Source organism: Canis lupus, chromosome X (genome assembly GCF_011100685.1).
Source record: "Canis lupus familiaris isolate Mischka breed German Shepherd chromosome X, alternate assembly UU_Cfam_GSD_1.0, whole genome shotgun sequence".
In the NCBI taxonomy this organism is placed as follows: Eukaryota; Metazoa; Chordata; class Mammalia; order Carnivora; family Canidae; genus Canis; species Canis lupus.
The window spans coordinates 85147538-85161422 of record NC_049260.1 but is presented as its reverse complement, the minus strand read 5'-3'; the positions used below and the strand labels follow the sequence as shown (position 1 = coordinate 85161422).

At 40.7% G+C, this 13885-nt stretch overlaps 1 protein-coding gene across 8 annotated transcripts in view; it reads left to right on the top strand.

Annotated features, from left to right (window-relative positions):
* Positions 1-13885, top strand: part of DCX (doublecortin) — a 140714-nt gene that overhangs the window by 30737 nt on the left and 96092 nt on the right. For all 8 annotated transcript variants that reach the window (XM_038588099.1, XM_038588096.1, XM_038588095.1 and 5 more), the window contains exon 3: positions 3604-3944. In XM_038588099.1, the coding sequence (XP_038444027.1) occupies positions 3604-3944 (341 nt within the window). The remainder of the gene's footprint in view (positions 1-3603; positions 3945-13885) is intronic.

Sequence of the window (13885 nt, the reverse complement as noted above, 5' to 3'; positions counted from 1 at the left end):
CTTCATTTCCTTACCCCCTCATCTTGAAGCACATTGTCAGTTCCAGCAAATTGTCACCTTGCTTGGCTCTGAAGCTAGCTTTCCTTCTAGGCTCCCAATGGGTGGGAAATAGTCCCTGGAAGCTGTGGCAGGATGGGAACCCAGCTGTGTAAAGGTGTGTAAACACACCTCATCCAGCTTCCAGTGCCAGGCAGGAAGCACGGAGCTCTGGCAGCAGATCTTGCAGACGTTTGCAAAAATCAGAACAAGGAAGTCTTGGTCTAGAGAAGCAGCACATTTGATGTCTTTCCAGTAGTACAAGTGGAGAGCCCTCTGTAGTGGGCATCTATTTCTTTAACATTTAATGATCATAACAACTTTACCTCCTACAGCCTTCTGGGGAAAAGAGAAGAAAATTACCTCTTATAGACCTCTAGGACTGGAAGGGACTGAGATGTCAGCTAGTGTAATACCTTCAATTTATAGATGGAAAAGCTGAGACTCAGAGATTAGGTGATTTGCCTGAGGTCACACCATTCATAAAGGCCTGACTGGAACTGGAATTCATGTCTGTCTGACTCCCCGAGCTGCCTCCCTCAACCGCCATAAATGACCTGCCCTCTGGTAGGGGATGTTTGTTTACAGGGGAGGCTATGCACATGTGGAGACAGAGGTCATGTGGGAAATCTCTGTACCTTCCCCTTGATTTTGCTGTGAACGCAGAAGAGCCATAAACAAAAAAATAAAGTCTTACAAAATATCCTGCCCTCAGTGTGCATCAGCAGTGGCAGCAAGTGGCTTCGCTGAGTGTTAACCATAGAGCTCCCATATGTCACATTTTCAGCAACTGGACACCTCCTCTTAAGCAGCAGGAAATCATTATTTTTGAGGCCTGAGACCTGGGCAGTGGTCATGTTCTATAATGACCATAGCTCAGTTCCAAGATGGCTGCCCTTCTTCTTTCTTTTTTCTTTCCTTGGGCTTTTGCTCTCTCTCTTTTAATCTCCTTTCTCTCAACTCTTTCTCCCTCTCCTCTCTGCTCTTTTTTTTCTTGTTCCCTCTCCATTCATTCAGATTAGGGCCTTAATGATCTGTTAGGTGGAATTTATCAAGTGCTTACCAGGCTCTGGGCTCAGTGCTGAGCCATCTGACTCATGCCTCACTCCAACCTTATGAGGTATGTACTGTTATCACCATTCCCACTTCTCAGACAAGTAATCAAAGCCAGGGGGGGTTAGGTAACTTGCCTACGACACACAACTAGGTATCGAAGACCCCATTCTGACTGACATCACATCAGCTGTTCTTTTTCCATTACTCTATATTGGGCCAAAAGGAGAGAGTAGAGAGACTAAAATGTACTGTTGGAAGGTGCTCAACATAGATTTGGCCGAGAGCTGGGCCCTCTGGAAAGTTCTTGGTGCCATATGATACTATAGCTGTCTGCCATCATGTTCATTCTCATCTGGGGGTGGTTAATCATACTCATAGTTCAGAGGCTTAAGAGGTTTAAGAGATGGGAGCAAAATAAGTCCAGAGTCCTAATAGGGCTACACAGCTGACTCTCCAGAGGAGACTGTAGATGAGTGAAATCATAAAAATATAGCCTCACACATTTCTACACCACCAGTTGTCAGAGTTTTAAAGTACTTGACAAGTTATGGAAAACACCTGACTCAAAGGAACTAACCTCTTGGAAGGTACCTATGAATCTAGTGGAGTGCTAAAGCAAGGGTTATCTAGGGTGTAGAGGAGATTGACTGTGAATAGATAGGGGAATTGAAAGGGCTCCTTCACCATTTTAAGTCACAAGTTAAAGATCCTAGCCTTTAATCACTTGGGTTAGGTTGGATTAGCCAGCAAAAGAGCCAGAGAAATTAGGGTTTCTTTTGGCTGAGTTCTTTGACTACTCCATCTGGGGTGGGTGTGTTTATTTGTGTTTGTGTGTGTGTGTGTGTGTGTGTGTGTGTGTATGTTTGCACCAAGTGGGAGAGGATGCCCATGTTCACCTACAAACCATCCTTTGGTCCCCCTGTCAAGATAGAACACTGACAGCCTCTGGGACTCAGGGCAGTGTTGGAAGCCACTCAACCTTCCCCGTCACACATACACATAAATGTCCTCAAAAGTGCCCTAGAGAATCTGACAGAATCTTTTTCTCAGCACTGAGAAATTTATTAATTAACATGACTTAAAGGATTTGGTGCTACAGCAAAGCAATCAATGTTTGCCAAAGGAGTGAATGATTAACCCGGTGTTTCTGATATGTCCCTGTGTGGTTCTCCTGCTGAGACCAAAAGAAGAGCCATCAGACTATGATTGTGTTTAATGCTTTCTTTGCCCTGGCCTGGGTTGACTTATTTATTTAGAGTTATTACTGATGAGTTCAGCCTGATTAATTCCCGCTAGTTTTCTCCAGCTCGACCTCTGGATGAACTTCTGTATACCTTGAGGCTACTGTGTTTTGCGTAACAAATTCAACCTTTTCCAATGCTCTCTCCCCTAGGCTGAGCCTACCTCTCTTCCTCTTTTCTCCAGCTTCTAGTCCCAGGTGTCTAATCCCCCCTGCCCCTTGCCTCTGGCCCCTGTGTTTTTTCCACTGTATTAGTCATTTCCTCTAGCTCAAGGTAAACGTGAAAATTATGCTAGATTTCTCCAATCCATAAATCTGGCTGTCTAATGTATTCTCACATCTCCACCTCATTACTTGTGGCAGCCAAGGGTGATCCCTAGTGAAGATGGCCTTGAACACATACATCTAGTATGTAGCATTTAGGAAAATGGAAAGATGAGGGGTGAGTGGTGGAAACCGAGGAAAGTATTTCTCAAGCAACAGCTAGATTTGCAAACACAAGCGGTGGACTGTGTGTGTGTGTGTGTGTGTGTGTGTGCACGTTGTTATTCAGTTTTTCCACTTGGGTGTGGGGTTGAGCAGTAGAGGACAGAGTTATACATACACAACATATATATTCACCACACACACACACACACACATACATGCACACACACATTTCACATTTTGGCATTCCACTGCTCAGCCATATACTCTGTGCAAAGGACAGTCTGGCTTCTTGGAAAATATGTACTGTGTGCCCAATATGCAAGGACACTGGGGTCACTTTAACTTGGAATAAAGTATATTAATTGTAAAGTTCTCCTTGGTTTATGATATAACCATGGAATGGGGCTGTGAGGCCAGAAATGGGACAGGAAGATTAAGAAATAGAGACATGTTAAAAACATGTCCAGTAATGCCCCCTAGATATTAACAAACATCTGAGAAATTGACATAGGCATTTCCATTGAAGTAAAATCCTATGAAGCTTAAGAACCCTGCTTGTTAGATTATATTTAGATGTGTTCATTGTCCTTGAAATCCTTAGCTTTAGAGGATTTTTTCAACTTAGGTATGCCATCATAATGAAGAATGTTTTGCTGATGACTTGCTCTTGACTTGGAATGAACCAAGTTGTTAGAGGGAGAGCCCAGTTAGAAGTTGTGCCTACAGTTGGTTACTATCACTGTATTTCCAAAAGTCTTACGCCAAGGTCAGCGTGTGCTAGTTTGGTTAGAATAGTTCATGAATCTACTCTTGAACTAATTACCACTTATTTCTTCCCGTAGGGGAAAGCTATGTTTGTTCCTCAGACAACTTCTTTAAAAAGGTGGAGTACACCAAGAATGTCAATCCCAACTGGTCTGTCAATGTGAAAACATCTGCCAATATGAAAGCCCCCCAATCCCTGGCAAGCAGCAATAGTGCCCAGGCCAGAGAGAACAAGGACTTTGTGCGCCCCAAGCTAGTGACGATCATCCGCAGTGGGGTGAAGCCTCGGAAGGCCGTACGTGTGCTGCTGAACAAGAAGACGGCTCACTCTTTTGAGCAAGTCCTCACCGATATCACTGAAGCCATCAAGCTGGAGACTGGGGTTGTCAAAAAACTCTACACTCTGGATGGAAAACAGGTAAGTAGTTTTTTTGTTGTTTTAATAAAAGTACCTGTCTTTTCAGTTATTCTAAATACCTGGATGCCCATGCTGTCCCTGAGGCATCATTTCCAGTTGGGGGACTCTTCCTCTACCTCTCATCATCCCTACCTGTTATTTTATGTCTCACTGGGAAGAAAGGTCTTTTCAGCAGACAAAACAATCCACCAGAAATCTGAGGCTTTGAAATTCAATCTGCTTATGTCTTATCAAGGAGAATGGTCACTTAGCCTCAGCTTTCTTATCTGCTAAGTAAAGGACTGAGTACCTAGGTTTTACACATTCTCGTGAATATGAATTCATCTATGAAGTGATGCAACCTTGATTGTTCAGTGCATGTCACTCGAAGTGAGATTTGTGGGCTCCTTTCTTAGGTGGCCTGATGTTGGTGTTCAGTGTCCATTCTGGTGAAAAGAGGTTGAGGTAATCCCTCATATTCTGAGAGGACTCAGATACAGGGGAAGCACTAATGTCTCTGGTTCGTTGTCTTTGCCTCGCACTAGACCACGTTTTCTCTTTCTCTCTTTTCCATGTGACATAGCTGTCTGAATTTGGTTCCACTGATGGTTTTGTGTGAGAAAGGGACTATTTCAAGATCCTAAAATTAGCCCAAGAAAGATGCTGCCATCTGTTCCTCTCCAAATCAGGTTCTTCATGTCATTGGTTATGCTACTTAAGTACCACCTATATTAATATCTGGGAAAGAATGCAGCCAGGCATCTCCATCAGACAGATGCACCATTCTCTTGAGCATAGGGAGCTGTAAATGTATGACAAAATACTTCCAAAGGATTTGAACAGTGGCTGGTTCTGTTGGCTCTAAAGGGAATTCTGGTCCCCCATCAGCAAAGACAACTGTGAGTTATTATCAGTCCATACTTTCTACTCCTTAAAATACCTTTGGTGTTTGAACAACTATATAGATTCTAAAGAAGTGACTGATGAGCATTCAAATGCAGAACTATGCCTCCTCCCATAATTTCTGACATATACCGTGTGCCTCAAGAATTTAAATTTCTGGTAAAACCTAAACTCATGGATGTGGGAACTTTTCTAAATTTGGGACTTTTATCTGTTCTTCATTTTGTGATGTGAGTGTCACCTGGAGGCATTGGTTATACATGATGTGTGTTGGTTGTACCAAAGCATGGAGTTTACTTGCAATGGGAAAAGTCACAACTCCCAAGCATCTCTCAAAGAGTATCTCTTTCCTGAGAACCAAGTACATAAGAAACAGGCGCTTCCCAGGAATAGTCTTAATCACTGGAACTTTCAGCTCAGAAAAACAGAACCTAGGAATTTTAGGAGCATTGACAGTGACCTGAGAAGTCATGACATTTAATCTCCCACTTATGGCAGTGATATACTCTACAACCATTTCAGTGTTATGAGACAGCCTATTACACTGTTGAAAAGCTGTGAGTTTTAGAAAGATTTTCCTTATTTTGGGCGTAAGTTCCCTTCCCTAATTCATTCAGCCTCTTGAAGTAATGCATGACAAATATGAATCAAGGGCATAAGACTGGGAATCAGAAGACCTGGTTTCTAGTCTTAATATTGCAACTTACTGTGTGACCTTGGGCTAATCACTTAATTATCCAAAGCCTCCTGCTTCTTCATACAAAGGGGCTGATCACACCTGCCCTACCCATGCTCACAGGATTCTCCTGAAGATCAAAAGAAATAATGGATATGAAAGCACTCTAAATTAGAACATAAGATGTAAATATGTATGCATACAATTCATCATTAGATGAGACAAAATATGTAAATTGCCTGGTAATTTACATGTATATCAGTAAATGATAGCTCTTTTAATTCCACTTTCCCTCCATCATTCTTAGCATGAGTTTCCAACATTTTGTGGAGATATACTACATTTCGGTATGCTGGGATTGCTCTTTTGTTTTCTTTATTTTTTAAAAATAATAAATTTATTTTTTAATGGTGTTCAATTTGCCAACATACAGAATAACACCCAGTGCTCATCCCATCAAGTGCCCCCCTCAGTGCCCGTCACCCATTCACCCCCACCCCCCGCCCTCCTCCCCTTCCACCACCACTAGTTCGTTTCCCAGAGTTAGGAGTCTTTATGTTCTGTCTCCCTTTCTGATATTTCCTACACGTTTCTTCTCCCTTCCCTTATATTCCCTTTCACTAATATTTATATTCCCCAAATGAATGAGAGCATATAATGTTTGTCCTTCTCCGATTGACTTACTTCACTCAGCATAATACCCTCCAGTTCCATCCACGTTGAAGCAAATGGTGGGTATTTGTCGTTTCTAATGGCTGAGTAATATTCCATTGTATACATAAACCACATCTTCTTTATCCATTCATCTTTCGATGGACACCGAGGCTCCTTCCACAGTTTGGCTATTGTGGACATTGCTGCTATAAACATCGGGGTGCAGGTGTCCCGGTGTTTCATTGCATCTGTATCTTTGGGGTAAATCCCCAGAAGTGCAATTGCTGGGTCGTAGGGCAGGTCTATTTTTAACTCTTTGAGGAACCTCCACACAGTTTTCCAGAGTGGCTGCACCAGTTCACATTCCCACCAACAATGTAAGAGGGTTCCCTTTGCTCTGCATCCTCTCCAACATTTGTGGTTTCCTGCCTTGTTAATTTTCCCCATTCTCACTGGTGTGACGTGGTATCTCATTGTGGTTTTGAGTTGTATTTCCCTGATGGCAAGTGATGCAGAGCATTTTCTCATGTGCATGTTGGCCATGTCTATGTCTTCCTCTGTGAGATTTCTCTTCATGTCTTTTGCCCATTTCATGATTGGATTGTTTGTTTCTTTGGTGTTGAGTTTAAGAAGTTCTTTATAGATCTTGGAAACTAGTCCTTTATCTGATACATCATTTGCAAATATCTTCTCCCATTCTGTAGGTTGTCTTTGAGTTTTGTTGACTGTATCCTTTGCTGTGCAAAAGCTTCTTATCTTGATGAAGTCCCAATAGTTCATTTTTGCTTTTGTTTCTTTTGCCTTCGTGGATGTATGTTGCAAGAAGTTACTGTGGCCAAGTTCAAAAAGGGTGTTGCCTGTGTTCTCCTCTAGGATTTTGATGGAATCTTGTCTCACATTTAGATCTTTCATCCATTTTGAGTTTATCTTTGTGTATGGTGTAAGGGAGTGGTCTAGTTTCATTCTTCTGCATGTGGATGTCCAATTTTCCCAGCACCATTTATTGAAGAGGCTGTCTTTCTTCCAGTGGATAGTCTTTCCTCCTTTATCGAATATTAGTTGACCATAAAGTTGAGGGTCTGCTTCTGGCTTCTCTATTCTGTTCCATTGATGTATGTGTCTGTTTTGTGCCAGTACCACACTGTCTTGATGACCACAGCTTTGTAGTACAACCTGAAATCTGGCACTGTGATGCCCCCACCTATGGTTTTCTTTTTTAAAATTCCCCTGGCTATTCGGGGTCTTCTTTGATTCCACACAAATCTTAAAATAATTTGTTCTAACTCTCTGAGGAAAGTCCATGGTATTTTGATAGGGATTGCATTAAACGTGTAAATTGCCCTGGGTAGCATTGACATTTTCACAATATTAATTCTTCCAATCCACGAGCATGGAATATTTTTCCATCTCTTTGTGTCTTCCTCAATTTCTTTCAGAAGTGTTCTATAGTTTTTAGGGTATAGATCCTTTACCTCTTTGGTTTGGTTTATTCCGAGGTATCTTATGCTTTTGGGTACAATTGTAAATGGGATTGACTCCTTAATTTCTCTTTCTTCAGTCTCATTGTTAGTGTCTAGAAATGCCACTGACTTCTGGGCATTGATTTTGTATCCTGCCACACTGCCAAATTGCTGTATGAGTTCTAGCAATCTTGGGGTGGAGGCTTTTGGGTTTTCTAACGTAGAGTATCATGTCATCGGCGAAGAGGGAGAGTTTGACTTCTTCTTTGCCAATTTGAATGCCTTTAATGTCTTTTTGTTGTCTGATTGCTGAGGCTAGGACTTCTAGTACTATGTTGAATAGCAGTGGTGAGAGTGGACATCCCTGTCTTGTTCCTGATCTTAGGGGAAAGGCTCCCAGCACTTCCCCATTGAGAATGATATTTGCAAAAAAAAAAAAAAAAAAAGAGAATGATATTTGCTGTGGGCTTTTCGTAGATGGCTTTTAGGATGTTGAGGAATGTTCCCTCTATCCCTACACTCTGAAGAGTTTTGATCAGGAATGGATGCTGTATTTTGTCAAATGCTTTCTCTGCATCTAATGAGAGGATCATATGGTTCTTGGTTTTTCTCTTGCTGATATGATGAATCACATTGATTGTTTTACGAGTGTTGAACCAGCCTTGTGTCCCGGGAATAAATCCTACTTGGTCATGGTGAATAATTTTCTTAATGTACTGTTGGATCCTATTGGCTAGTATTTTGTTGAGAATTTTTGCATGGGATTGCTCTTAATGATAAATAAAGCAACACCTCTACCTCCCAGGTGAGCAAGCTTCAGTCCAGTGATGGATGGATTTTTATCCTACAGCAGGCCACAGAGAACAGCATGTTTTCTTTAACTCTTTCAAGCATTGGCTCCCATTTCTTTGGGGAACACATTACAAAATGCCAGTGTATGACACAGTGTGTCTATAGAAACATCGAGGAGCAGTGCTCAGGCATTAGTGCCACTCTATACAATTCATTCTCTTTAAAATATCTCCCTTTGGGGGCACCTGGGTGGCTCAGTTTGTTAAGAGTCCGACTCCTGAATTCGGCTCGGGTCATGATCTCAGATCAAGCCTGTCTCTGGCTCCACACTGGGCATGGAGCCTGCTTGAAATTCTCCCTCTCCCTGTCTCTTGGTCCCTCCCCCCCCAAATAAAATGTCTCCCTCTGCCTACTTGAGACCCCTAGGAGTTCTCTTTTCAGGCCTGTTTCAAATAAGGCCTGTAAACTTCTCTGTCTTTACTGTGCAAAGTTAAAGCAATCTTAACCATTTTTTTAATGCTCAGCTCCTGATATATTGTGGAATCTCTATGAATGATTGTTGATTGAATCGACTGACATAAAGATATTCTCACATGGCTCAGGTAGATATTCTGAGATGTTCTGAGAAGCCCTCTACTTTCAGTGCCCCAAACACTAGCCTTAGTCTATCAGAAAAGATAGGAGTCTTCCAAAGGAGTGTGTATTCCACTTGGGGAACTCCTTCCTATTTGTTACTTATTTGGAAGTCATGGAGGGCAGACTTTTAAGACAACATTTCCCAAAGTATATCCTAAAAATTGTCCCCGTCTCTGGCTCCCCAGCAGCTTTTCATAAAAGGGTTTTGTGGCCAAATAATGTAGTGAAATGCTGCAAATTATATGCCTTTCTTAGAGATTCAGAGTGCTCATTGGCATATTAAATGTTCTGAGAAGTCCTGCAGAAAGGAAACCCATTTAATTTAGACCCAGGATTTCCCAATTTTATCTAACCACAAGCATTTTTAATGGAATATACATATGTATATGTGTGTGTACATATATTTTATTTATGTATTTCTTTTCTGCAGAGCACACTAGAAAATGCTGTTTACAGAAGATGCTGAATGATTAGGAACTAACTATCCTAACCTCACTGGTAAAATTGGTATGCCTGGGGTAACCCACAAATCAAACATTGTTGTGCGGTTACAGCAAGAACATTAAATAACAAAATTTGGGGGTACAGGGACAAACCTACTAATTGCAATATAGGTGCTGAGTACACTGAAAGTTGGCCCAACTCAAAATTTTGGAGCCCAGTCCATTCCCCAATTCTGGTGATGACAGCTCTAATGTTAACACCTGTCAGTCACTTTGATTACTGGTGGGTATTCTTACTGCTTGGGAATACGATCTTCCTCTGTGCAGGGTGAAGGCACATGTGTTGCAATGGCTTGGACTTGCTTGGATATTCCATGTCTGTCCTTAGTTAAATGTGGCACCAGGCAGAAAGGACAATGTATGGTCAAGGCTATTTGTTATGGAACATTTTAATCATGAAATCAAGGCCATCACTTGGTTTTGGCCTTGCTCTGATTGGATCCCAAATAGACAAAAATCATGTGGTTTTCTCCCCCGTTGTTTAAATAATGATCAGTTCAAACAGCCCAGTTGATTATTCCAGATTTATTGTTGCTTCTGACTTTGTGTGTACCATTTGATTGATTGGCTTACGCTGATTGACAAGAAATCTGCAGACAAGGCTGTCTTGTCTTTCTATTTTTATTTTGTTTGGTGGCTTTTGGAACCCTTGGTCTTTTTAGGGCTAAAGGTTTGCCAGTGTAGAAGACAGATTTCCACACCCATTGCCTCTGAGATATTTGTGGCCTGCGTTGACAGGGAAACTAACCGTCATTAGTACAAAGGGGTCCCAATTTATTTCTCGCCTCAATAAGAAGTTGCTAATGAAATAAGGAGCAGTTGGCAGGGCCCTTGCAATTCCTGTGGGCTGTAATGGATTTCTAGGAGAGCAGGGAAGTTATGAAAGGTTAGATGATGATGCATATTAGTTAACTCTCAGGTGAGATTGTTCTTTTGATTCTTTGGCAACTGGAGTGGTTGTTGCAGTTATTTATGAAATTATCCAAATATTAATTTCTATAAGCAAGCTGCACATTTATGCTTAAAGATCACGGATGCATAAAAACTAGAACCCCAATTTCTGGCTTACTTGGTAATAGTAGCATAGTAGTCTAACCCTTAAATTCATTTCAGTAAAGCACAGAGCATGGTGCTTCCATTAGAGATTCAGAGTTTTAATAATAGTCCTTGAGCTTTTTGGCATCTAAAACAGGGGTGCAGCTGGTCTGCACACCATCCATATTCATGTTATACTCATTGGCATCTCTGGTCTCAGTTTTGTCCACATCCAAGGTCTGTGCAGTCAAAGATTTATCATTGCCTCAAGACACATGCCTAAGTGATAAGTATGGCCTTTAGTGTTTGTGTTAGCTTTGTTAGGCCAGTTTTCAAGTGGATGAATTTATTTCATGTCTTTGTCTCTGTCTTTCTAATATCAACTATTTGGATTGGGAATTGTAGATCTCAGAATAACATGAAAGGGTTTTAAGCTGATTCTGAGATTACCCATAGCCTTGGAAACTAGAACAGGAGTTTTAAGAAATGTTTTGAACCATAAGATGATGAAATAGTAAAAATGAGAGCATAGAGGATGTTTGAACGGCTGTTAAGTATTCCAGAAAAAAAACTTGCCCCATCTTGACATACTAAATAACTGGGTGCTGCAAGCACAAAGGCAATCACAGGAAATACAGGAAGACAAGTTGGATTTAACCTTGAAAATGTAGAGTGCATTTCCCAAGGTGACTGTGTCTTTACTTTGCTTGTGTAACCAGTTTTTCTCTCCTCTGCCCCCCATCATCTCTGCCCCCTCCAGCCACATCTGGTCTTACTTATATTCCCTGGCCTTTAGCTCTCCCAGAGTCAACCTCTCTCTTAGTGTTTTGACCCTTTACGCCAACATTGGGCTCAATAGAAAAGGCCACATGGCCATAAATTATGCCCCAAGAGGGAGGTCATTTACCATTGACCTTCTCTTGAGCCAATCAAGGCTGGAAAGATGTTTGTATTACTGAAAGATCCTCCTTCTCCAACCTTCCACAGATTCAATTCCTAGAGACAGGCTTTGGGAAGATTGGCTTGAGCATGAAATGAAAAAGAGCAAAGATGGGGAGCCAGGCTGGGCTCTGTGAAAGGAGACAGTTGCAAACTACCTTGCTATATGTAGTGTATACTTCAAGATATCTCACACTGAGGTAGATTTTGTGATTAAAAGAGGGAATATGATGGAGGTGGCCAAACATCAAATATGCCATCTTTCGGGAGAGAAAGGACTAAGCATAGCCTGGCAATTGGTTATTCCTTCATTAATTTATCCTCTTAGTCTTATTGTTGATGAGATGCTCTTGGCTCAGAGCAGTGAAGAGGTGGGGCTTGGCCATTTCAATCAAATCTTTGGCATAGAATTCCAGTCTCCCATACTGACTAGTCTGTCAGTATCCAACATTCAGCATATGGAAAGAGCCCTAAACTGAGATTCAGAAACCTGAGTTCTAATATTCACTAAGTTCTCCATTAACTATGTGATATGGGGTCAATCACATCTCTTCTCTGGGCCTTAGGTTTTGAGATAAGTACATGACTTTTAAGAATATTTCTAGCTCCATGAGAACAGAGCTTTTCATCTCCGTGTTCTTTCCATCTAGATATTTTTTGCCAAGCCACTAGTCCTCTCAATGCCCTTCAATTCTCTGTGTTCCCAGGGTCTCCAATGTGATGTAGTACTCACCTGGGTGGATATATTTTTTCCTAGGATGGTCCCTATAGTATTTGCACTGTTCTTATGTTCAGGTCTTGAAATTTATGTGATGGCATGACCAAGGAATATTTTCAAACTTATAATTTTGATTTGGCCTCTTTTTCTTTCCAGTGGCTGATACGAGGAGTAAAGGGTAGAGGAATAATAAAACAAAACAAGATAAAAGGTAGCCTGCCGAAATTGTGACAGACATTTGACAGTGCCATTATTAAGGTGTCTTCATCATCGTGGTGCTATTTTCATTGTGGTGCTGGAAGGGATCATTACCAATAGGGAAAGTTAGCATCAGAGCTATTTCTTGAGTAAAGTGTAGACAATAATCAAGTGGGCATTGATCCAGGGATGCAGACTCTTCCATTACTAGCCATTGAAGTAACTAGCCTCTTGTCCTTCACCCTTTTCATCCTTCTCATTGTCATTCCCTCAAAGTGGCAAGAAAAGCATTGTCTTAAAATATAGCTTTTAAAAATACTTTTACTGAGATATAATTCCAATACTATACAATTTACCCATTTTAAGTGTACAATCCAATGGCTTTTAGCATATTAACAGAGTTGTATATCCATCACCACAATCAATTTTAGAACAGTTTCATCATCACAGACACACATACCACACACACACACACACACACACAAAGTATACCCCATGGACATCATGCTCCAATCCTCAATTGTCCCATCCCTAGGCAATTTCTTGTCTATTTTCTATCTCTAGGGATTTCCCCATTCTGAACATTTTATATAAATGGAATCATACAATTGTGTGATTTATTGTGGCTTACTTCTTAGCATGTTTTCAGGGTTCATCATGTCATAGCATAGCAGCACTTCATCCCTTGTCATGACTGAATAATATTCTATTGTACAAATATGTCCCATTTTGATTATTAATTCATTAGTTGATGAACATTTGGGTTGTTTCTACTTTCTGGCTATTATGAATGATGCTGCTATGAACATTCATGTTCAGATTTTTATGTTGTCTTCATTTATCTTGGGTAAATACCAAGGAGTGTTATTGCTGTGTTGTATGCTTAAAATTTTAAGAAAATGCCAGAATGTTTTCTAAAGTAGTACCACCATTTTATATCCCTATCAGCAATGTATTAAAATTCCAGTTTCTCCACATCCTTGCCAACAACACTGGTTATCATTTACCTTTTTATTAGGATCATCCTAGTGGGTGTGAATTTGTATGTCATTGTGGGTTTCATTTGAATTTCCCTAATAACTAATGATATCAAGCATGTTTTCACAGGCTTATTGGACATTTATATATCTTCCTTGGAAAAATGTCTGTTTAGATCCTTTGCCCATTTTTAAGTTGTTACCTGTTTCCTTACTCTTGAGGTATAAGAATTCTTTATATATTCTGGATACAAGTCCTTTATTACATATTTGCAAATATTTTCTCCCAGTCTGTATCATGTCTTTTTATCTTTTGAATGACTCTTTTAACTTTTCAAGGGTATTTTTTTCATTTTGATGAAGTCTAATTTATTAATTTTTCTTTTATGCGGTATGCATTGGTATGCATAGCAAATAATACCTAACACGAGGCCCTCAAACATTTCTCCCATGTTTTCTTCTAGAAGTTTT